The sequence below is a fragment of the Ovis aries genome, chromosome 14, assembly GCF_016772045.2.
Source record: "Ovis aries strain OAR_USU_Benz2616 breed Rambouillet chromosome 14, ARS-UI_Ramb_v3.0, whole genome shotgun sequence".
NCBI lineage: Eukaryota > Metazoa > Chordata > Mammalia > Artiodactyla > Bovidae > Ovis > Ovis aries.
The window spans coordinates 1,397,043-1,422,467 of NC_056067.1; the positions used below are offsets into that span (position 1 = coordinate 1,397,043).

The 25,425-nt window shown below is 49.7% G+C and overlaps 1 protein-coding gene across 3 annotated transcripts in view; it reads right to left on the bottom strand.

Annotated features, from left to right (window-relative positions):
• Positions 1–15,528, bottom strand: part of LOC101115897 (pyruvate dehydrogenase phosphatase regulatory subunit, mitochondrial) — a 43,335-nt gene extending 27,807 nt beyond the window's left edge. Inside the window, exons 1-3 of one of the 3 annotated variants that reach the window (XM_027977618.3) lie at positions 15,331–15,528; positions 2,703–2,990; positions 1,489–1,622 (exon numbers count right to left, since the gene is read on the bottom strand). In XM_027977618.3, coding sequence (XP_027833419.1) covers positions 1,489–1,622; positions 2,703–2,926 — 358 coding nt within the window. In that variant the 5' untranslated portion in view covers positions 2,927–2,990; positions 15,331–15,528. Of the gene's footprint in view, positions 1–1,488; positions 1,623–2,702; positions 2,991–4,782; positions 10,997–15,038 lie in introns of those variants that run through there. The other 2 variants (XM_027977619.3, XM_060398226.1) reach the window with 2 other exon arrangements.
• Positions 15,529–25,425: the final 9,897 nt, after the last annotated feature.

A 25,425-nucleotide genomic window follows, 5' to 3' on the forward strand; every position in this document is an offset into this window, starting at 1 on the left:
AGATTAGCTTATTATACGGCACCATTAAATCTAGGTTTTGGGACTTCCCTGATGGGCCAGTGGTTGTTAAATCTCTGCATTTCCACTGCAGGGCAGCGGGGGAAAGTCTGACCCCTGGTTGGAAAACTAAGATCCTGCATGCTCCTAGGCCAAGAAAACAAAACAAAACAAACTAGGCTGTAGAGATGTCATTTAATGTCTCAAGCAGTCCCCTGGAGGACCGCCGTCATGGGAGTGCGCACCCGTCCATCCTGCCGGACAGCAGACTCCTCCATCAGGGAAGCCCCGTGTCGTGTCTCACTGCGGCCCTGGCGGACGGCACCGGGGTGACACACCGAGGGGGTGCCCTTGCTCTCGGCTGCCTGACTTCCTCACCGCCCCACAGGCACCAGGGAGAGATCAAGCCCAACAGGCGGTTCCGGACGGTGACCCAGAACAAAGGCTAGACTCAGTTATCTTCCTGACGTCCCCATCCCTCTGGACTCTAATAGCGGAGGAGTGCCAGGCGCAGCAAAGCACGAGTCACTGAACCAAGGGACCAGGAGTCAGCAGTGCCCCCTCTGGGCCTGTAGTGGACCCTATTCGGACCCAAACCCTGGTTAATGCCTGATTCAAGTCATTAAATTAAATCTGTCTGAAAAAGACTGAAATACATTTAGGTCCGTGTCTACCATGTTTAAGTTACTAGAAAATCAGTCTTAAGTTACAATTTACAAATAAGGTTATACTTCAGTTGGCAAAAATAAAAGCTACCATCCCTTGTCAGCATTACTCTTGATGTATCTGTGATTTGAATGACACAAGGCCTGCAAAAGAGCATCCCTCACACAGGCTTCGTCCAGTCGTCAGCACCGGGCCTTACCATCCCCTAACAGTACTGTGGTCACCAAACTGCTTCATCAGCAATGAAACTAGCTTTGACTCTGGGCTTCTTGCTAACATGTCACCTTACAACAAAGTACTAGATTTTTCTTTCTACCTTGCTGCCATATGGATCATGGTCTTAGATTCATCTTCCTGCTCTTGGGACTCTTACTTACTCCAATAAGTGGCTTATAGTCTGTGTCCTTATTCCCCTAATTACACAGGTAAGGAGAAACACACGTATGTGCTTTATAGTTAGAAATACCAGTAAGTATCAATATTTGGGTGGGTCAAGCTATGATTTAACCATCAAATACCTGAAGCTGAGGTGCCAAGTGTTGCCACTTATTATACTTTGAGGAGTGGAATATATAGGAAATGGTCCAGGAAGATTTTCACCTCATAAGAATAACAGAATCTGACAAGGAGCTAGGGTACTGATTGAAGACCCTCCACTTACAGATAAGGAAAGCAAAGACAGTGCTACAAGCTAGGAGACTCGCCCAAGGCTAGAGTCGGACAAGTGGCAGAGCCCAGCCTGAGCCTCAAGTCTGATTACCAGATCAACAGGCCACCTTGGTGCAGCGCTAGAGTGCTGAGTACAGGTCTAGGCTACTTGCTTACCTGTTTGGATCCCCGTTTCTTGCTCTAACTGGTGGTAGAGTTTGTTTGAATAATCTGCCATCTTTTGCTCGATGGCCAAGTGCCTGGCGGTGCTTAGGATGCCAGCACAGAACCTCGTAGAGCCAGCAGCCAGCCTGCAGGATAGATTGTTAGGGAGATACATACGTCAGTGAACACAGCAAGGTCAAGGTCCCTCATTACACCGCTGCTGGAACGGCCACAGATGGAATCAACCTCACTGTCTATCAACACAAGAATGAGTTAAAATTTTGGAATTTCACCTATACAACATTAAAAAAAAAAAAAAAAAGAACACTTTCATGGACCAATCCTAATGGAGCAACTCTAATGAAAAGGGCGAGGTGAGGAAAACTATTTAGGGTATGCTGTCACTTGTATGAAAAAAATAAATAAATCTCCAGATACCCGCATACACACCTACCAACACTTATTTGATTATACATGGAGAGGATTATCTGGAATGGTACCTAAAGAACTTAACTCACTTCCATAAGGGAACTTGTAGTCAGAGGTTAGGAGCTGAAGGAGGCCTTTCCTATGAGCTCCTTTACACACTTTCAATTCTGAACTACGTAAACGTGTCACCTATTCAGAATTCAGAATGAACTCCAATTTGTGGCAGCGAACAAAAGCCTGGAACAGAAAAAGGACACTAGGGGAAATAAAGCCTCAACTTTAGTTTAAACGAATGTATCAGTACTGGCTCATTAACTGAAACATTAATCCTGACAGAAGATGTTGGTAACAGATGAACATGGACGTGAGGTATACGGTAACTCCACACTATCATTGCAACTGTTCTGTACATCTAAAGTAATTTAGATTACTTCTAAAATAATCAAAGAAAAGGAACAGAAATAAGACAGAATATAGCCAATTTCATTTCAGCTCACAGAAGAAGCACCCGAGTCACAGTATTTATTGTTGAATTAATACAACAAAGAGAGCAAGATGTACTTTAAACCAGAAGTAAATACATCATTTATCTACTTGTTACGTCTCAGTCTCTGAAAACTAGAAAACAGAATATTAGGCATCACAAAACGAAGTCCTGAAGATTTCATTTTTGTACTTTATTCATACTACTTAGTGACATTTAGGTTAGCTATTGGTGGGTGAGCATTACTGAGATGACAGAGATGAGGGAAGCCGAGAGCAGCAGAGCCCCAAGCCATGGCCAGCGGGAGTCCTACCTGCCCTGCTCCAGAAGGACGACATCCTTCCACCCCATCTTGGAGAGGTGATAGGCCACGGAAGTGCCCATGATTCCACCACCGCAGACGACCACCTGCGCCTGGGCGGGCAGGGCCACGGGGGGCGCCGCGGCCGCTGACGCGCTGCCTCTGGCCGGGGAGCCCTTCCGCCAGCCTCGGCGGCTTCCCCGTCCTCGGACCGCCGCCAGCAACCGGTGCAGCATCGCGTCTGTCAGCAACGGGGGCCGTGCTCTCGCTCAGCCACGCAGCAGATCCCAGGAATTCACACTAGACAGAGGAAAGCAAGTGTGTCATTCCGCTGTGCTCAGAGCACAGGATTAACGAGAAAAGCCTGAAACCCAGAACGCTGATTGTTCACTCAGCCAGTTTCAGGACTTCCTGAGTTCCAGACACGCTGCCAGTCTTAACAGCGGTGAAGACAAACGAGGAGGTCCCTGCCTTTACACAACTTACATCTGAGACAGACAGACAAGCAGCCAATATACGAACAACATAAGCAGCAGAGCTAACAGGACAGGGTCACTGGGGGCAGCTCAAAATACAGAGGTCAGAGAGGAGACATTTGAAAAGACCTGCATGACAAGAACCAGCCACGTGAGGTCGGAAAGCAGCAGCGTGTGCGAAGGCCTGGAGAGGCAGAGCTCGAGGAGTCAGCACAGAAGAGGGGACAGTGTGCACAGCACGTAAGAGGGGGCCACCTGAGGGCGCGCTGGAGGGGCGGGGGCCAACCACGCGGGGGCTCCAGATCACCAGGAGAGGCGGCGCTGGAGGGGCGGGGGCCAACCATCTGGGGGCTCCAGGATCCCCATGAGAGGCCGCGCTGGAGGGGCAGGGACCAACCATGCGGGGGCCTCCAGATCACCACGAGAGGCTGCGCTGGAGGGGCAGGGACCAACCACGCGGGGGCTCCAGGATCCCCACGAGAGGCCGCGCTGGAGGGGCAGGGACCAATCATGCGGGGGCCTCCAGATCACCACGCGAGGAGGCGCTGGAGGGGCAGGGACCAACCATCGGGGGCTCCAGGATTCCCATGAGAGGCCGCGCTGGAGGGGCGGGGACCAACCACGCGGGGGCTCCCGGATCCCCGCGAGCAGCGGGGCTTACTCTAAGCGCAGAGGAAAGCACTAAAGCAGGGGCATGACACGGTCTGCTCCGTGTCTCCAGGGTGAGGCTGGCTCCACAGAAGGCTCCCAGGAGGACGGGGACAGCAGAGGTGAGCCAGGAAACTGTCACACTTCTCAGGGAAACGCCAGGCTGGCTCAGATGAGGATGGCGGCAGCGGAGCCAGAGCAACGCCTGGATTGCTTGGGAAACAGAGATGACAGAACTTATCTGCCAACAACTGATGCTAAAATGGGAAAAACGGAGAAATAAGGAGGAGGGCCAAGTCTGAGGGTTAAACAACCATGTTTAACCTGAGAAGGATCAGACATGGCAGAGGCTGTGAGGTGTCTGTGAGCACAGTGGAAGGTTCCACAGAGTCAACAGCCGGAGACCCAGCAGGCAGCGCCGGGAAACTCGGAGCAGCTGGTGCCCAAGCGTGAGACTGCCATCTCTGAGGTGCCCGGAGCAGAAGCAGGAACTGGACCCCCTGCACAGCAGCACCGAGCGGGTGGGCAGCCTGCTCTCCTCCCCAGGAGCCACCAAGGGCCCCTGCTGCTGGTTTTCGTGCTCATGTCTCAGCACGACTCCCAAGAAAGCCACGCCTGAACTTCTGTTGATTAGTGAGTTCCAGAACCCCCTTTGACACCGAGGGACCCGGCCTGGAGGCTGCCGCGTCTGTGAACCCTGGGCAGTGGCAGGAACTGACCCAGGAGGCTCTGCTCCTCGCTCCAGCACCACAGGCTGCACACGACCAAGGCAGGGTTCTAACAAAATTGATGCGACAGCAAAACGGAGAACTGGTCAAGCTTCGGGCAACTGCAGACAGAGCTGCAGGCAGACCACAGAGTCGCGGACGCACAGGAAGAGGCGGCCTTAGGAGCAGAGGGGGTGCCGAGCAGACATCAGGGCGGCCCGCGGTGCGCAAGCCCCCACCTCCTCCACGACAGCCCCCCACCTGTGCGCTGCCAGCAGCCCGAACCATCGTCCGTCGGGGGGCTCTCGGATCCGTGACCAAGGCAGGCACAGACCTTGTCCCAGGGACCAACCATCCTTTGGGGCCCACCGCGCCTCAGGTCCCTGTCAGACTCTGCCTCAAGATGGAAAGTTGTCCACAGAGTTAGTCCTAGTGTAAGCCCCTCCCCACAGGCCCCATCGTCTCCCCAGTTCTAATCCTTCATTTCTCTCCCTGAAAACCTCACCATTTCTCCAAAGACGACAGACAGATGGCCAAAAACACACAAGAAAAGATGCTCAGCATCACTAACCACTAGAGAAATTAAAATCAAAACTACAGTGAGGTATCACCTCTCACCGGTCAGAAGGGCCATCATCAAAAAACCGACAAACTCCAAAAGCTGGAGAGGGTGTGGAGAAAAAGGGAACCCTCCTACACTGTTGCTGGGAATGCAAATTGGCACAACCACTATGGAGAACAATATGGAGGTGCCTTAAAAAACTAAATATAGAGTTACCGTATGATCCAGCAATCCCACCACTGGACTTATACCAGAGAAAACTGAGTCACTAAGATACACGCCCTCCAATGGTCCCTGGAGCACTATCTACCACAGCCAAGACATGGAAGGGAGCTAAATGTCCACTGACGGAGGAAAGGATGAAGCCGGTGCAGTACATATGCTACATATACAAGGGGCGTGTGCAGCAGTCCATATACAGTGGGATACTCCTCAGCCACTAACAGGAACAGAACAAGGCCATCTGCAGCAGCACGGAAGGGCCTCGCGATTACCACACCAAGCGGAGCCAGCCCCACAGAGAGCGACAGAGACCATGTGAAAGCACTCACACACGGGATTCAACATAAAATGACACAGGGCTTCCCTGGAGGCTCAGTGGGAAAGCCTTCCCTCTAATACAGGAGACAAGGGTTCAGTCCCAGATCCAGGAAGATCCCTGATGCCTCAGAGCAACTAAGCCCGGGCACCACAACTACTGAGCTTGTGTGCCCAGGAGGCGCAACTCCTGAGCCCACACGCCGCAGGTGCTGAACCCAAGCACCCTAGAACGCGAGCTCCGTAACGAGAGAGGCCACGAAGCGAGCATCCTGAGCACCCCACCTAGAGAGCAGCCCCTGCTCGCCGCAACCAGAGCAAAGTCTGCACAGCAGTGAGGACCCAGCACAGCCAAAATAAACACAACAAACGAAAACCACACAAGTGAACTTTTTACAAAAAACAGACTCACAGATCTAGAAATCAAATTTATGGTGACTAAAGGGGGAATGTGGGGTGGTGGGATAAATTAGGAGATTGGGGTTAACAAACACACACTATTACATAAAGCTGATGAGGACCGAGCATATAGCACAGGAAGTTCTACTCGATGTTCTGTATAACCTATTTGGGAAAAGAATCTGAAAAGGAACAGAGATTTATATCAGATCCACTTTCTGTACACCCGAAACTAACACAGCACTGTAATTTAACTATACTCCTATAAAAGGAAAATTTTAAAAACTTTAATCACTTAAAAAATAAAGTGACCAGGGCTTCCCTAGTGGTCTAGTGGTTAAAAATCCACCTGCCAAAACTAATAAAATAAAAAATGGAAAAAAAAAAAAAAGAAAGAAAGAATCTGCCTGCCAATGCAGGGGACACAGGTTGGATCCCTGGTCCGGGAAGATTTCCCATGCTGCGGAGCAGCTAAGCCGGTGTGCCACAGCTACTGAGCCCGAGCTCTAAGCCCACAAGCCACGAGTACTGAGCCCGTTTGCCTAGAGCCTGTACTCGACAAGAGAAGCCACAGCCGTGAGAAGCTCACGCACCAAACACAAGAGAGCCTCCGCCAGCTGCAACTAGAGAAAGCCCGCCCAATGCAACGAAGACCCAGTGTAGCCAAAAGTAAACAAATAAAAATTACAAAAAAACCGAAACAAAACAAAACCCAAAAACCCTGATAAGAAAGGTTCTCTGAAGACCAACTAATGCCAATATGGAGAGGCACCTATAAAGTAATCTGAACCACTCCCACTGCTGGCAAAGAGCAAGGGATCTCTTAGCTGGCTACACTTGTCCAGACTAAAGCTTTTACCTCCAGAAACCCCACAGGTCACAACAGAAGAACAACGCCTGTAAAGCCAGTGGAAGAGCTGAGATACCTATTCAAAAGACAGGCAGCATCAGGACTTCCCTGCTGGCCCAGTGGTTAAGAATCCACCTTGCATCGCAGGAGGCGTGGTTTGATCCCTGACTGGGGAACTAAGATCCCACATGACAGTGAAGATCTGAAGATCCCCTATGCTGCAGCTGACAGTGCCACACACTCACATAAATAAACGATGGAGGGGACACAGGTCTATGGCTGAATCATGTTGATGTTTGGCAGAAACCAACACAACACTGTAAAGCCGATTATTCTTCAATTAACAGTAAGTAAATTCAATTACATATTTTTTAAAAAGCATCATCAGACAAGTTAAATGGTGCAATGGGTTAGATTGTTAATAGCCATTCTTGCTACTACACTCAGCAGGATCTTACATGAACATCTTGTTCAATGTTGTCGAGCTTTACCCACTTCATTATCAACATAACGGTCTGCTGTTCCCTCATTGTTTTCAGTTACAACAACAGTTACGTCCTTCAAGGATGTCTCCAACTAACAACTGTGAGATGGACATTCAGATCTGCATCCCTTCCTCTGCAGACACCCAAACCCTCACGTTACGGAACTCTGGCCCTGTGCTTTTCCAGCCAGGCTACAGACTATAAATGCACTGATAAAGTTCACTTTAAAGGAACACATAGTGTAGGGACTACAAGGTGAGTGGGATTTTCATCTGCATCAGGACCACTCTGGCTCACACTGTACCCAGAGAGCACTAGGAATGATCTCAGTGGAGGTAGGGCTGGCCATCAGATCCACAGTTTCATGGGGAGGTTTTACCTATCATGAAGCAACACTGAGAAATCTCATCAGTTTGTTATATGATGGCACAGATTGGACAAGTCCTCTCATTTCTTTGGCTAATGTATTTCTTGACAACAGTCTAGCTCTCAACCACCTGCTGGCAGAAGGAGGTGGAATTTGCGAGATAATACTTCTGGCTGCACCTGAATGAATGTGATAGCACGGGTGGAAGTTCAGTTCAGTTCAGTTCAGTTGCTCAGTCGTGTCCGACTCTTTGCAACCCATGAACCGCAGCACACCAGGCTTCCCTGTTCACCCCCACCTCCCGGAGTTTACCCAAACCCACATCCATTAAGTCAGTGATGCCATCCAACCATCTCATCCTCTGTTGTCCCCTTCTCCCACCTTCAATCTTTCCCAACATCAGGGTCTTTTCAAATGAGTCAGCTCTTCACATCAGGTGGCCAAAGTATTGGAGCTTCAGCTTCAACATCAGTCCTTCCAATGAACACCCCAGGATTGGTCTCCTTCAGGATGGACTGGTTGGATCTCCTTGCAGTCCAAGAGACTCTCAAGAGTCTTCTCCAACACCACAGTTCAACAGCATTAATTCTTCAGTGCTCAGCTTTCTTTATAGTTCAACTCTCACATCCATACATGACTACTGGAAAAACCATAGCCTTGACTAGATGGACCTTCATTGGCCAAATAATATCTCTGCTTTATAATATGCTGTCTAGGTTGGTCACAACTTTCTTTCCAAGGAGTAAGCATCTTTTAATTTTTTGGCTGCAATCACCATCTGCAGTGATTTTGGAGCCAAAAAAATTAAGTCTGTCACTGTTTCCATTGTTTCCCCATCTATTTGCCATGAAGTGATGGCACTGGATGCCATGATCTTAGTTTTCTGAATGTCGAGCTTTAAGCCAATTTTTTCGTTCTCCTTTTTCACTTTTATCAAGGGCTCTTTAGTTCTTCTTTACTTTCTGCCATAAGTGTGGTATCATCCTCATATCTGAGGTTATTGATATCTCTCCTTGCAATCTTGATTTCAGCTTGTGCTTCCTCCAGCCCAGTGTTTCTCACGATGTACTCTGCATATAAGTTAAATAAACAGGGTGACAATATACAGCCTTGATGTACTCCTTTTCCTATTTGGAACCAGTGTGTTGTTCCATGTCCAGTTCTAACTATTGCTTCCTGACCTGCATACAGATTTAGGTCAGGTGGTCTGGTATTCCCATCTCCTTCAGAATTTTCCACAGTTTATTGTGATCCACACAAAGGCTTTGGCATAATCAATAAAACAGATGTTTTTCTGGAACTCTCTTGCTTTTTTGATGATCCAACGGATGTTGGCAATTTGATCTCTGGTTCCTCTCTCTGCCTTTTCTAAAAGCAGCTTGAACATCTGGAAGTTCATGGTTCATGTACTATTGAAGACTAGCTTGGAGAATTTTGAGCATTACTTTGCTAGCGTGTAAGATGAGTGTAATTGTGAGGTAGTTTGAGCATTGTTTGGCACTGCCTTTCTTTGGGATTGAAGGCGAGAGGAGAAGGGGAGGACAGAGGATGAGATGTTTGGATGGCATCACTGACTCAATGGACATGAGTTTGAATAAACTCTGGGAGTTGGTGATGGACAGGGAGGCCTGGCGTGCTGCAGTCCATGGGGTCGCAAAGGGTCGGACGTGACTGACTGACTGAACTGAACTTCTTTGGGACTGGAATGAAAACTGACCTTTTCCAGTCCTGTGGCCACTGCTGCGTTTTCCAAATTTGCTGGCATATTGAGTGCAGCACTTTCACAGCATCATCTTTGAAGATTTGAAATAGCTCAATTGGAATTCCATCACCTCTACTAGCTTTGTTCGTAGTGATGTTTCCTAAGGCTCACTTGACTTTACATTCCAGGGTGTCTGGCTCTAGGTGAATTATTACATCATCGTGGTTATTTGGGTCATGAAGATCTTTTTTTTTTTTTTCTTTTTCATGAAGATCTTTCTTGTACAGCTCTTCTGTGTATTCTCGCCACTTCTTAATATCTTCTGCTTCTGTTAGGTCCACACCATTTCTGTCCTTTATCGAGCCCATCTTTGCATGAAGTGTTCCCTTGGTATCTCTAATTTTATTGAACAGACCTCTTTCCTATTCCGCTGTTTTCCTCTATTCCTTTGCATTGTGTGCACTAGGACCCAGGAGAAAGGAGCAGTGACCCCACAAGAGACTGACCCAGACTTGCCTGTGAGTGTCCAGCAATCTCCAGCGGGGGCGGGGGCTGACGTTGGCCTGCCGCAGGGGTGGGGGCACTGAGTGTAACAGTACATGCGTGGGGGGCTTCTGAAGATTATCTTCATTACCCCCACCACAGTTTGGCCCAGGTAAACAGCAGGGAGGGAACACAGCTCCATCCATCAACAGAAAATTGGATTAAAGATTTACCGAACATGGCCCCAACCATCAGAACAAGACCCACGTTCCCCCTCAGTCAGTCTCTCCTATCAGGAAGCTTCCTTGTGAAGCCTCTTATCCTTCTCCATCAGAGGGCAGACTGAAAGCCACAATCACAGAAAACTAACCAATGTAATCACATGGGTGGAAGTTAACATTAAGGGAATATACATCCAGGCCAACTGGCTTCACAGTTTTAGCGGTGGCAATATTGTCTCCACTGTCTGGTCAACAGTTAAGTTAGACCTCCCAGGGTTAACCTGGTTCGTTCCCTTCCCAGGCCCCTTACAGGATACTACCGTTCTCTTTTTGGCCCTTGTTTGTTACCTTCTGGGCAAGTTTGTGTCTTCTAAGCTCCAACAGTTTCAGCTAAGACTCATGATGGCACAAGAACTTAACCCCTTCCAGCAGAGGGTGGCCTAGGTCTCTGCAGGTCCTCGGAGCAGTCAGAGAGGGACTTCTAACCTCCAGGGTAGGCTAGGGGCTGCAGCCCCTGTCCAGCAGGAAGGAACTCTGGAAGAGGCCTTTGCCCTCTTACCCTCAAGAGTAAAGGGTGTAGAATCCCTCAGGGGGAATGAGACAGGCTGGAACCTGGGACCCTTTGCCGCAGTGCTTACATCTGAACAAACGTCTTCTTAAGCAACAAAATGCAAAAAAACTATAAAGGACTAAAAATAACTATATGTGTGTGCAGCTGGGGTAAATTATGGACAAGATACGAAAAAGACCCAAAGAAGTCAACTGCCACTTCTGAAGAGCAGAGAGCAAAAGCAGGTGTTGGGGAGCAAAAGCAGGGTGCTGCACGTGGACCCAGCACACACCACCACCAAAGGGGTGGGCAGACCACCCAAGCACCCCTCAATCCCAACACCTGGACCCGCTTCTACCCTTACCCCATATAAGGACCCAGACCACTGACGCCCTTGGGAGTGAGCAAGGGAAACCGTTACCTGTCTTCGCGCTCTTTTGCTACAGCAGGGGCCCCAATAAAGCCTGGTCTGAATCTCTTGTCTGGCCTCTTTTCAATTTCTATTGATTAAAGAGGCCAAGAACCCTGGCTGGTGACACCATCACTGATGCTCTCTCTACCCGCTGTCTCAATGGAAACGGAGCTCTCCTGAGGGCATCGGCAGTCACGTGGCCAGCCCTGTTCCACGGGCCTCACCATCAAGAGGTATGGTCAGCGTCCTCCTAGCTTCTGAACCATTACCACTCAGTCATCCTTGAAAAGACCCTGTTCCTCTGTGGCGTAAGCTAGCAGGCACCCCTACCTGGCTCCAGGCTACTTCCTGTTAAGCGCAGGCACATCTGTGTCTACATCTGGTTTCTGAACCTGTAACTCTGCTCCTCTCCTAACCTCTGACCTCATGTCCTCTCTTCCTTCATCACAGCAAATAACCTGTCTCATCTTGTTTCCTGAGACCCCTCCTGGAACCCTCTTTGCATCTGCAACCATCTCTGCCTCCTTTCACAAGGTCAAAGGTAATCCCTCACAGAGGCCTGGCTCCCACTTCCTGCCTCCTTCCTTTGAATCGAGTTCCATCAGCTGTTCTCCTCTTTCATGTAACTTCACATTTCCCTCCTTCTCATCAGCATTTAAATGTGCTCGAGTACCCCTCGGCCTGCCGAGGAGATTTAAGCGGAAAAAGCAAAGCTCCATAACACTCTTCAATTAGCTATGTTTAATTTCTAAAATTCTAAATTATAAAACAATGGTCATTGCAAAAACTCAAAAACAGAATGAAATTAAGATTTCCCTCCACTCAAAGTTCACAGTATCAGTGTTAATGATATTTTCATGTTATTTTTGCAGCAATGAGCTGCCCTGATGTCCACCTGTTTGCCATCACCTGTGTCCTAAGTCTTTCTTTTATGACCTTGGTGATGGCATGGTTGGTCAAGGAACGTTTTAAGCAAAATTTCTTAACATGTACACAATAAGTAAGTACATAGGCATTGCTCATACTTTGTTTCTCACTTTCTGCCCAACCTACTCTCTCCTAAACCAAACTGGTCGGGCTTCTTCCCCACTAGACCACAGCACCGCTCTCACGGGGAACACAAAGGCTACTGCTTCCCAGGGCACAGCCTGGGCGCCACCCCACCGGCCCACTGAAGGCTCCCTCCTGCTCACACGCTTCCCTGGTTTGCTAGGCAGCCTCCTCCCTTATCACATCCCACCAGCCTCTCCTCTGCCCTCCCCTCTGTGTGGATGTCCCTCAGGGCTCCCTGAGGCCAGCTGCTCTCCCCATCCATCCCTGTCTACACTGACATCCTTTCCTACCATGACTGACGGCCTAACCCATCCCTGAGCTCAGACCTGCAGGTCCAGCCGAAGAAGAGCCACCTCCACTTGGACTCCCACGGGTCAGACTGAGCACATCTCAAAGGTAAAGGCATGTTCCTCAATCTCCAACTCTGCTCCACTTCCTCTGTCCCCCGGGGGACCCCACTCAGTAGAGTCCCAGGTGTCATCCCGCATGCCTCCCCTTCTCTCACTTCCTCTCTCCAGGCAATCATCCAGGCCTAACTGACAAGCCTACAGCCTACACTTCCCTCCAACGGACCTACTTCTCTCCGTCTGCACTGCCCTGTCCTGAGCACAGACCACAAACCTCTCTCTCAGTTCACTGCGGAAGGTTCCCCATGGGGCTCCCCACCTCTGACCTGCGCCACGGTTCTCCAGATGCCCCCCAGGCTTCACACAGGGGCCTGAGTGCACCTCTAAAATGAAGACCCTATTTCGTGCCCCTGCTTGCACCTTGCAATGACTATCTGGTGCCCTCAAAGTCACATTCCTTAAGAGGAAGTGTAAGACCCTTCCGCGTCTGCTCACTTATCTCTGGTCTCATTTCTCTTCTCTCACCTCTCACACTCTCATCAAATCTAAACTGCTGTAATTCTGCACACATGCCAGCATGAACTTCCTCTTCCACCTCCAGGATCTGTGCAAGCTCTACCTTCTAACTGGCAGTTCCTGCCACCCCTCCTCGCCAAATAAAGATAATCCCCTCAGCTCTCAGCCTGGGTGATATCTTATTTGTCCCCACCCTCCCCCCAACAGTTGGTTAGGTGACTCCTCTATGTTCCCCTAAACACCCTGCACATCCCCCAGCTCAGAGCCAGCCACACTCTGTAACAGTCTGTTTGCTGACCAGGGAAGCAAAACAGGAACCCATCTGAGAATAAAGATTTTAGAAGCAGATAGATCTGGGTTTGAGAATCTCCTTCACCTCTCATCAACAGTATGACATTGAGCAAGTTATTCAATTTCTGTGCTTCGAGCTGCTCATCTGTAACACGGGTTAGGAGTTCTACTTCACATGGCTGCTGCAAGACCAAAGCAGACAGGGCAGGAAAAACAGGGCAAACGGCACCTCAGAAGCACTCGGAAAGTGGGAGCCTTTAGTCCTTGATACTGGAAGTCTCTGAGAGCAGGGGCCAGGTGTAACTCAATCAGCACTTTTCTCAGCATTCACCGTAGGCACCTTGGAAATACTACTTGAATGAGATACAATGAATGAGGACAAAGAACAAAGAAGATGGGGAAAAAGATTAAGCGATGACTCAGATCTCAAGCCTAGGGCCCCAGATGTGAGGGGATAGCCAAATAACATGAAATAACTTTTTTCCAAAAGGGTAATATTCTTATAAGTAATTATTATGTGCCAGACACCGCTTTATGTATACTGCTAATTTAATCCTCACACATCCATGAAAGAGATGGTACAATTTCTACTGTACGCCTGAGGAAACAGCAGCGCCGAGAACTGAAATGACTGATCCAAGCTCCTACGATACTGATGAGCAGCAGAGCCTGAACTGAAAGCCTGCCAGTTTAGCACTAGCGTCTGCCATTGAATCATTATTCCATGCTACCTCTAAATTAAAATGAGTTAAAAAAGGGTAGCTGTAAAGGAGGCCAGAACCACAAGGGTTAGCAAAGGTGGCATTAGAAACATAATAACGTTTCAGTTTCAAAAAGAAATAATACTAAAAGACCAGAGTGATAAGAACCAAGAAAAAGATTTTTGACTTTGTGCTCATCATGACCTTCAAGGGTCAGTGAAGTAGTGAGAACAAATAAAAGGATTTACAGCGGATGCAAAGAATGAAAGTAAGGAAGGCAAGAGTCTATTCCAGTAGGTTGGCAGCAACAGCAAATACAGCCTGAGGGCAAAGGAGACACAATCAGTAGAGAAGAAATGGAAAATGTCAAAGATGAAGTAAAACACATCTGACTGAAAACCAATCATGTGTGTAATTTCTGCTAAACAACTTCAAAACTGTCTCTGGTTATGCTCAGATGTGCTTCCACAGATAAGAAGAAGACAGCTCCAGCTCCTGTGAGTTGTTCCTCTGCATGGTCACAGCATCCCGTACAAATTGGCTGCTGGTCAAGAGGGACCCTGGGTGAGAAGCGTCTATTAATGGTGTGCTAAATGGATCAGCACACCATTCCCCACACCTCCCTCAGCATAAAGCCCACCTCCCGCAACTGGTTTAAAACACGCACACACACACTGACAGGCTCCTCTGGAGAGTCTGTTCCTACTGGTCTACGGTGCTGCATCTTTCAACAAGTGCACCCCGTGATACGAAGTTTGAGAACCTGATCCAAACCCCTAGCCCGAGAAAAGCGCCCCTTGAGTCCGGCTCTCTCCTCGCCCCGCACCCCGTACACCACGCTCACAAACGCATGGGGAAAACAGACTTGAAGATGCCTCACTCAAACCTCAGTGCCATGCACATCAGTCCCAAAGGGTCAAACGTTAGAAGAAAGCTCCCTGCCCCGCCCTGGACGTTCCCAGGTAACCTCGCTGCCGACTCTGCAGCAGCTGACCAGCTGGTCAAGCACAAGCACGTCCCCACGCGGGAAAACGACTCCACCTGCAGAGACGACCCGGGTGGACGAGCCTGACGCGCGGCGGGGGGCGGTGCACGGCCGAGGGGCGCCGGGACAGAGGTCACCCGGCCGCGCTGGGCGCCCGCAGGGCCGGTGCCCCGGCCTCGGCACGGCTCTGCGAAGCGTCACAGCCGCAGAGAGGCTGGGGGAACGCGGGGACGCGGCTCCCCAGGGCCGGCCGGAGCTACCGGAGCCAGACCGCGGGAGAAGGCTGGGGGCGCGGGGTCCCGGGCCGCCGAGGCCCGCGCGGACGGCAGGCCGGAGCGGCGTCCTCACCAGAGCCTCCCTTTACTTCACGGGCGGCCGCCTCGGCTGAGGCGGGGCGGCAGGCACGGGAGGACCCAGGGGTCCTGGGGGCCGGAAGGGGGGGTGAGGGCGGGGAGGGGGCGGGGCGGAGGGCGTGAGGTTCCGGGGACGCTGGAGACGCGACCTTCCGCGCTTTACGGTCCCGGGCAAGGGTACGCCGGCGCGCATGCTCACTCGCGCACGCGCGCCGCGACGCCGTGGCGAAGCTCCGCCCCTGACACGTGGGCTTGTTTGGGTCTCGCGAGGCTCCGCCCCTGGACTGGGGCTCCCGCCTCCGCATCTTCCAAGATGGAGGCGAAGTGGAGGCCTGCATTTTCCGAGCCTGCCTTTTAGGACTCTAGCCTCGGGCCGTTGATTTTTACAGATGCTGCCGAGACGGCGGCAGCCCCGCTGGAGTGAGTGAGTGAGTGTGAGTGAGTGTGTGTGTGTGTGTGTTCTCGCTTCCGTCGGGGCGAGTGCCCAAATGTGATACCCCGTGGTCCGCAACCCAAAGACACTCTACTCCAGGGAGTAAAGGCTCTTGGACGGACATCCGCTTTGTTTTTTGGAAGTCGCCCGAGTCTTCTTGGGGAATCGCTAGCAGGGCAAATCGGGAATCCGGTCTACTGGACCGGTCCGACCTCGGAGGCCGGATAAGATCTCAGCTCTGGGCTGGATCTTTCTCTTTGCACCTTCCCTGCTAGTCTGGACCAGAAGAGGAATCATTCACTCCATCCTCTGAGGAGCTCACCGCCGACTCTTTCACCTCGCTTCCTATCACATCCTGTTTTCTCTCCTTTCTAGAACGTATCACTATGGTAGATCAGTGTTGAACGTCTTTCCAATCTAGTTGCAAAATCTACCCTCGCACACGGTACCTACATTTCATGCATGACTATGTTCTCGCACTTAGAACTGTGTTTGGCACAAAGTCCAGGAAAAATGCCCGAATGGACAGCGATCTAATGGCACAGGCTCGGCTGTGTTGGGGGCCACATTCACCAGTTCCCAGTCTTTGGATTCAAGCTCGTCTCACCACACAAGCCAGTTTTGTTTAATGGATGGCTTCTTGTGGCCAGGCGTCATGCTGGGTAAGGGAGTAAACGTTGCTTATAAAACCACTGTCCTGTTTTCAAAGCAGAGAAGAGAATCTGGGAACCGAGATAAGGAAGACACACAAACGTCTACAGAGTCACTCTCCATGCAGTGGGCACGTGGCTGGGGAGAAGCCGCGCTCCTCCCCCTGAGACTACGGTCGCTGTCACTAGACTTGACATCCAGCATTCAGTGACTCCTCGGTGAGAACCTGGTTCTGTGCGTCTCCACCATGTACCTGTGAGCCCATGTCTGCGTGGAAACCAGGGCTCTGTATGCATTCCAGTTCACACCCGTGGGGAGGGAGAGAAACAGCCAATGCCTTCAGCACACCAACCTCCACCCATAAATCATGCTGCAGTTTTGCAGTAAAACACCTGCCATTTCACAGGGAACCAGTAAGACAGGGTCATATTACAAGTGGCTCCTGTGCCAGGCATTGTGCCAGTTGAAACTTCATCACAACTGTGTGAGTTTCAGGGATCCCTAACCTCTGGGATCCAAAGCCTGACGATCTGAGGTGGAGCTGATGTGATAACAGAAATAAAAGTGCACAATCAATGTACTGCGCTTTATTCATCCAGAAACCATCCCTCCTACCCCAGTTGGTGGAAAAACTGTCTTCCATGGAACTGGCCCCTGATGCCCAAAAGGTTGGGGATAGCTGAATTCCTGCACCTGTGAGGAAAGTGAGGCCTATAAAAGCATATTCTCATGTTACAGATAATGAAAACCAGGCCTCACATGTAATATTTACATGAAGTAGTAAATATTCAAGTCAGTGCTAAGAAATGTGGTAGAGACAGTGGTGGTACATTAGGACCACCTAGGGAATCTAAACCTGTTTTGTCAGAATGAGCCGGAATCAACAAGGCTGAAAGACACATCAGGTAGTTCCTGGAAGTTCCAGAAACTTCCCTTATATCTAGAAATAGCAGTTGTGTAAAGCTTTGTGGATGATGTAGGGCTTGAGCTGGTTCTTAAAGAAGCTCTGTCCATATAAACCAGCAGTAGGTGGCGCTGTGGCCTAGGAAATGGGGTTTCCTGGGTTTAGACAGCCCCTCCTATAGAGGGCACTAGGTGGAGATTAGAAACCCGTCAGACTAAAAATCTCCCTGGAGAGGTGATAATGCAGCATGGTCCCTGGAACATAAGAGCGACTGAGGAGTGGCTTCTTGGGGTGCTGCCTCCCAAAGGGGTGGGACCATCTCTGCTGTTCTTAGCAAGAGAGGCTCTGTGGAGTCAGGGACCATCAGACAGGTGGATCCCACGCATCATCTGACTTGAGCCCCTCAGAGTCAGAGCTGAGACGGTGGTTGTGCTGGTTGGTTAAGAGCACAACTTCGGGCTGACCTGGCCTGGGTCTGGATGCCAGCCCTCCTTGGTGTATGACCTTGTGAGATGTTACCTCTCCTGGGCATCTGTGGGAGTTCCCAACAAAGACTCTATATAAAGAGAAAGAACCAACAGGCTGTGCATGTACATAGAGGGAGAGATTTATGTTGGAGTGACTCACAGGACAGTGGTGCTGGCAGGTCTGGAATGCGCAGGACAGGTGGGCAGGCTGGAAACCCAGGGACCAGCTGATGTTGGGGTCTCCAGCTCCCAGGCAGTGTGGAGACCCAATTCCTTCTTCGTCCACAGGAACTCTGTGTTTTAAGAGCTTCACCGGAATGGATGAAGCCCACCCAGGTACAGAGGGTAATCTGCTTTACTCAAAGTCTAGCGATAAAACTGTTATTCACATCCAGAAAATACCTTTACAACAATATCTAGACTGGTGCTTGATCAAACATCTGGTTACCGTCTTCTAACCAGGTTGACACATAAAATTAATCATCACAGCATTCAATTATTTGCTTGAAAAGTGGGCAATGACACTGTTTTGTTTGCTTTTGCAGACTCAAAACAATGTGTGTAGACTACTTGGCCCAAAATTTGTGAAAAATTTTGTGCCACAGATACTTTTAATATTATTCTTGCAAACTGAAACATACCGCCCGGCACCAGGGGCTCCAGGCTGTGGGAAGTGGGGGTGATGAGCCAAACTGAATGACTGTGGAGGCTGGTGACACACGGTCGAAGAGCAGAAATCTGTGCCAGGCCTGTTAGCCTGATGCCTGTGGTGGGCGCTGGTGGGAGTCCCTAGGGGCCCGGGGCTGCTTTGAGCTCCTTAGGACTTCTGCATTAACTCCGTGGCTGTGGTGGAGACTCGCTTGCTAAGGGGGTGCCCTGGGAATCCAGTGAGCTGCATGGGTATGGGTGACCTGTGGGCAGCTCTACCCCGGCCTCCGCTCATCTTGGCTAACTTGGCTTCTGTGCTTTCCAGCTTTTTCCCTGCATGGCGCTGGGTGTTCACACTTATCAGTCATTTTCCGGAACTCTTCCCTTCCCCCTCAAAGTGTAATGGAACCATTTCACAGCCACTTCTGTGAACATATTGGGACACTCACACAGTTCTGTTGATGGTGCTTAACTGAGCAAAACCTGGTTTGCCTCCACTGGGAAGCCCGACCCTAAGGAGCTTCTGTCAGAGGTAGAGGGGACTCTTTCCTTAGCTGTTTCTTGTGTCTCTTCTCAGGAAGAGCTGAGTGACTACACCCAGCCTTTTGAGGAAGACCTGATCCCCCCCCCCCCCCCGCCGCCCAGAAGGCTCTCCCATCCCTCCCTCCGCCTGCTCACCAGTGCCCAGCAGGTCCTTCAGTTGGCTCTTCATCCTCTGCCCCAGGACGTCCTCCCGCCAGCCCATTTCTACTTAGCGATCTGTTCGTCTGTTAGGAGACTCATGTGTTCTTTCCTCAAAGATGCAACTAGAGCTGGGTGAAACACACTGAATAGAAGAAAGGAGAGTTGAATACTCTCTAGGAAGTAACTGATAAGAGAGGCCCAACCATTTCAACATCTTGATTGTACAACTAGGAGACGGTACTGATGGAGGCTCTTTGAAGTTCAAACCGACACTGGGATCCACCTACAAACTGCTATTACAGTTTTCCTTTTTCTCCACAGCAGAGTGAGAGCTACAGAAAACTCTCCACTGTGAGCCAGGAGCAGTCCCCTTCCCGGTCTCTCTCTGCTGCTTAGGAGCAGCACCCAGAGGGGCCGCTCGTGTGAGGCTTCTTCTGGATGCAAATTCCTTCAGTGCTTGCTTTCGGGATTTACCACTTTCCCTGACAAGAACAGCGACTGGGGCAGTGGCTCCTGTTTGGTAACTGGGCTGCTGTAAGTATATTCTGAAAAACAGATGCCCAAAACTTGCACATTAATGTTCCTAGCAGCATTATGAAGAATAGTCAATAGGTGGAAACGACTCAGATGCCCAACAGCAGATGAAATACAGGATATCCATACAATGGAACACTGTCCAACAATAAAAAAGGAATGAAGTGTGGGTTCAAGCTGCAACATGGATGAACTTTGAAGACACTGAGCTAAGTGAAAGAAGCCAGCCATAAAGGCTGCAAATTATATGATTCCATTTGTGGCAAATGACCAGAACAGGCAGATCTATAAGACAGAAAGTAGATTTACGGCTGCAAGAGACTGGGATGGGACACTGGGGAGAAAGAGGGGTGACTGCTGCTGGATATGGGATTTGTTTTGGGGGTGATGAAGAAAATGTTCTCAAAATCGGTTGTGGTGATGATTACCCAACTCTGTGAATGTGCTAAACACCACCGACTTCTATACCTTGCATGCATGCATGCTCAGTGGCTTCAGTCATGTCCAATTCTTTGTGGCCCCATGGACTGTAACCTGCCAGGCTCCGCTGTCCATGGAATTTTCCAGGCAAGAATATTGGAGTGGGTTGCCATGCTATCCTCCAGGGGATCTTCCTGACCCAGGGATCGAACCTGCAATCTCCAGTACTGGCAGGTGGATTCTTTATCCAGTAATCCACCTGGGAAGCCCAACTTCATACCTTTAAAAGAGTGAACTGAAGGGTATGTGAGTTAAATCTCAATAAAGCTGTTTTAAAAAAACACTGGAGGCCAATTTCTGCCCCCAGGAAGCAGGTGGATTGTGCTCTGTGGGCACCAGGCATGGTTTTCTGTGGGGCAGGTGTCTGAGATGTGCCTGCAGAGCCTACAAACCACGGCTCTCTGAGAGGGCTGCAGATGCTCTTACAGGATAACCTTTGGTTCCCTGAGTTTGTTTGACACGAATCTAGTGCTCTGCCCCTCAGTCCACCTTCTCTGGAGCAGGAGTATTTCAGAAGTGCTCCAAGGCAGTAATTTTGATTCATTCATTTGTTGTTTGTCCTCTAACTCCCTGCAGAGGGCCAGTGCTCAGGAAGCTCTTTAGGGAGAAAGGCAATCGGGAGGCCAGGAGAGCCTGTGCCCAGCTGCCTCGACATGTACCAGTGCCCCTCCCCAACCACATTCCTCAAGTGCACATCAGTGGGGCTGGGTCCCATGACAGTGGCCCTCCCCTGCCCCATAGCCATGGGCTTTTCTAGAGTTTAGCTGCTCCCTGGAACATTCAGGCTGAATTTCTGAGGGGTCAGAAGGAGGGACCTGTCACATAGCCATCGTCAGTAAGCAGCCCTGACAGCAGTCACTGGTTGTGTGTGGGAGGTCTGCACAGTAATCAGTGAGGGCATCAGGAGAGCTGGGGATCTGAGGGCTTCCCGAGTGTGGGAGGTCTGCGTAGTAATCAGTGAGAGGCATGGAGACCTGGGGATCTGAGGGCTTCCCGAGTGTGGGAGGTCTGCACAGTAATCAGTGAGGGCATCAGGAGAGCTGGGGATCTGAGGGCTTCCCGAGTGTGGGAGGTCTGCGTAGTAATCAGTGAGAGGCATGGAGAGCTGGGGATCTGAGGGCTTCCCGAGTGTGGGAGGTCTGCGTAGTAATCAGTGAGGGCATCGCGAGAGCTGGGGATCTGAGGGCTTCCCGAGTGTGGGAGGTCTGCACAGTAATCAGTGACAGGCATGGAGAGCTGGGGATCAGAGGACTTCCCGAGTGTGGGAGGTCTGCGTAGTAATCAGTGAGGGCATCAGGAGAGCTGGGGATCTGAGGACTTCCCGAGTGTGGGAGGTCTGTGTAGTAATCAGTGAGAGGCATGGAGAGCTGGGGATCTGAGGACTTCCCGAGTGTGGGAGGTCTGCACAGTAATCAGTGAGAGGCATGGAGAGCTGGGGATCTGAGGACTTCCCGAGTGTGGGAGGTCTGCGTAGTAATCAGTGAGAGGCATGGAGAGCTGGGGATCAGAGGACTTCCTGAGTGTGGGAGGTCTGCGTAGTAATCAGTGAGGGCATCAGGAGAGCTGGGGATCTGAGGACTTCCCGAGTGTGGGAGGTCTGCACAGTAATCAGTGAGAGGCATGGAGACCTGGGGATCTGAGGGCTTCCCGAGTGTGGGAGGTCTGCACAGTAATCAGTGAGAGGCATGGAGAGCTGGGGATCTGAGGGCTTCCCGAGTGTGGGAGGTCTGCGTAGTAATCAGTGAGAGGCATGGAGAGCTGGGGATCTGAGGACTTCCCGAGTGTGGGAGGTCTGCGTAGTAATCAGTGAGAGGCATGGAGAGCTGGGGATCTGAGGACTTCCCGAGTGTGGGAGGTCTGCGTAGTAATCAGTGAGGGCATGACGAGAGCTGGGGATCTGAGGGCTTCCCGAGTGTGGAAGGTCTGCGTAGTAATCAGTGAGGGCATCGCGAGAGCTGGGGATCAGAGGGCTTCCCGAGTGTGGGAGGTCTGTGTAGTAATCAGTGAGAGGCATGGAGAGCTGGGGATCTGAGGACTTGCCTTGAAGCAGTTTTGGCAGGAGTTGATAGGAATTATGTGAATGGGAAAGACTAGAGATCTCTTCAAGAGAATTAGAGATACCAAGGGAATATTTCATGCAAAGATGGGCTCAATAAAGGACAGAAATTGTAGGGACCTAACAGAAGCAGAAGATATTAAGAAGAGGTGGCAAGAATACACAGAAGAACTGTACAAAAAAGATCTTCACAACCCAGATAATCATGATGGTGTGATCACTCACCTAGAGCCAGGCATCGTGGAATGTGAAGTCAAGTGGGCCTTAGAAAGCATCACTATGAACAAAGCTAATGGAGGTGATGGAATTCCAGTTGAGCTATTTCAAATCCTCAAAGATGATGCCGTGAAAGTGCTGCACTCAATGTGTTAGCAAATTTGGAAAACTCAGCAGTGGCCACAGAACTAGAAAAGGTCAGTTTTCATTCCAATCCCAAAGAAAGGCAGTGCCAAAGAATGCTCAAACTACCACACAATTGCACTCATCTCACACGCTAGTAAAGTAATGCTTAAAATTCTCCAAGCCAGGCTTCAGCAATATGTGAACCATGAACTTTCAGATGTTCAAGCTGGTTTTAGAAAAGGCAGAGGAACCAGAGGTCAAATTGCCAACATCTGCTGGATCATCAAAAAACCAAGAGAGTTCCAGAAAATCTATTTCTGCTTACTGACTATGCCAAAGCCTTTGACTGTGTGGATCACAAGAAACTGTGGAAAATTCTTCAAGAGATGGGAATACCAGACCACCTGCCCTGCCTCTTGAGAAACCTATATGCAAGTCAGGAAGCAACAGTTAGAATTGGACATGGAACAACAGACTGGTTCCAAATAGGAAAAGGAGTAAGTCAAGGCTGCATATTGTCACCCTGCGTATTTAACTTACATGCAGAGTACATCATGAGAAACGCTGGGCTGGAAGAAGCACAAGCTGGAATCAAGATTGCCGGGAGAAATATCAATAATCTCAGATATGCAGATGACACCACCCTTATGGCAGAAAGTGAAGAGGAGCTAAAAAGCCTCTTGATGAACGTGAAAGAGGAGAGTGAAAAAGTTGGTTTAAAGCTCAACATTCAGAAAATGAAGATCATGGCATCTAGTCCCATCACTTCATGGCAAATAGATGGGGAAACAGTGGAAACAGTGGCTGACTTTATTTTTCTGGGCTCCAAAATCACTGCATATGGTGATTGCAGCCATGAAATTAAAAAGATGCTTACTCCTTGGAAGAAAAGTTATGACCAACCTAGATAGCATATTAAAAAGCAGAGACATCACTTTGCCAACAAAGGTCCGTCTAGTCAAGGCTATGGTTTTTCCAGTTAGTCATGTGGATGTGACAGTTGGACTGTGAAGAAAGCTGAGCGCCAAAAAATTGATGGTTTTGAACTGTGGTATTGGAGAAGACTCTTGAGAGTCCCTTGGACTGCAAGGAGATCCAACCAGTCCATTCTGAAGGAGATCAGTCCTGAATATTCACTAGAAGGACTGATGCTGAAGCTGAAACTCCAATACTTTGGCCACCTAATGCGAAGAGCTGACTCATTTGAAAAGACCCTGATGCTGGGAAAGATTGAGTGCAGGAGGAGAAGGGGACGACAGAGGATGAGATGGTTGGATGGCATCACTGACTCAGTGGACATGGGTTTGGGTGAACTCCAGGAGTTGGTGATGGACAGGGAGGCCTGGTGTGCTGCGGTTCATGGGGTCGCAGAGTTGGACACGACTGAGCGACTGAACTGAACTGATGGGGGTACCAAAGCCCTCCCACCCCACGGGAATGCTTCCCAAGTGAGACCATGAGTTAGTGGAACTGGGCGTGGGCTCTGAGTCTCTGAAAGGGCCTGCTCTGCTCAGTCCCAGTACAGCTGCTGCCCAAGAAGTGGGGACCTGGCTGCTGAGCAACAGTGGGAGCGTCAGGAGGCCCCACTCAGATTCCCAGAGGAAACACCTTGCCTTCAGGAGTCTAGGAGGCGTGAGCGAGGGCCAGCTTCTCCCCTGGAAGACCATTTCAGGAAGCTCCTCCCACCCATTAGGGAACCTGACCACCTACAACAGCGCTTACCCAGAATCCAGACAGTGCAGGGAAAGGCAGACCGGGGTTCTAATCCTAGCTCCAACTCTGCCTCTGGCTGGCTACGTGATCCTGGGCGAGAATGTTATTCTGCTCTGAGACCCAGTTTCTTCATCTACAAAATAGGGCATATATTTTAAAGTCATTTCCACTGGTTTGAACAAACAACATTCATATATTTTTAAATTTGAAATTTTCAAACTTATTTTTGTTTAATTTAAAATTCATCTAATTAAAATTAATATACGATTTATTTAAATCCTTACTTATATTCAAGTACATGTTTACCTTTTAGAACACTTCTTATTCTTCCACGTAGGATTCCTTTTGTGCAAACCTCATAGTGATAAATTCTCTCAGCTTTTGTTTATCTGACAGCATCTTTATTTTAAAGGTTCTTTTCATTAGGTTAAGAAAATTCTACGTTGGAAGTTTTTCTTTTCACTGTCTTCTGATTTCCATCGTTTATGAGAAGCCAGTCATCAATCTTAGTGTAACACAATACAAGGTCAGAAAAGCTTTTTTTCATGTTCAAGGCATCTTTATTGGTTGCTTCAAACTATTACAAAGTAAGAACTGCTGTCGGGCCCCTGGTCTCAGTAGCAGAGAAACAGCCTTAAAAACCTAGAGACCCAATTCTCCAAAAAGCTTCTCTCAGAAAGTGTGTTGGGTAACATATGTTTTTCTTGTCCAGGATTACACACTGGGCTGTTATTAAGTCTCTCCTTAGTCCCCTTTAATTTGGAACAGTTCCTCAGTCTCTATCTTCCATGACTGAGTAAAGGGCAGTCATTTTGCAGAACATGGCTTGGCATGCGTTCGTCCAGTTTCCGCATGACAGACTCAGGCTCTGCGCTTTTGACAAGAAGACTGCAGAAAGGGTGCTGTGTCCTCAGTGCATTGTATCAGGAGGCACGGAATGTCCATCTGTTCCACTCTCCTTGCCGTTAACGTGAATCACATGGTTTAGCTGCATTTTCTCCACTGAAAATCACTGTTCTCTCTGTATTTAGCAAGTAATTTGAGAAGACACTGCTGTGCCTCAGGTCGTTTTGGGCAACCAAGAAGGGAACCAGGACCAAGGTCAGAAGCGCCCACTGGAAGTCTGTCGGGTTAGGCAGACTCTTGGGGTCAGGCCAGTGGCTTCTGCCCAGAGCTGG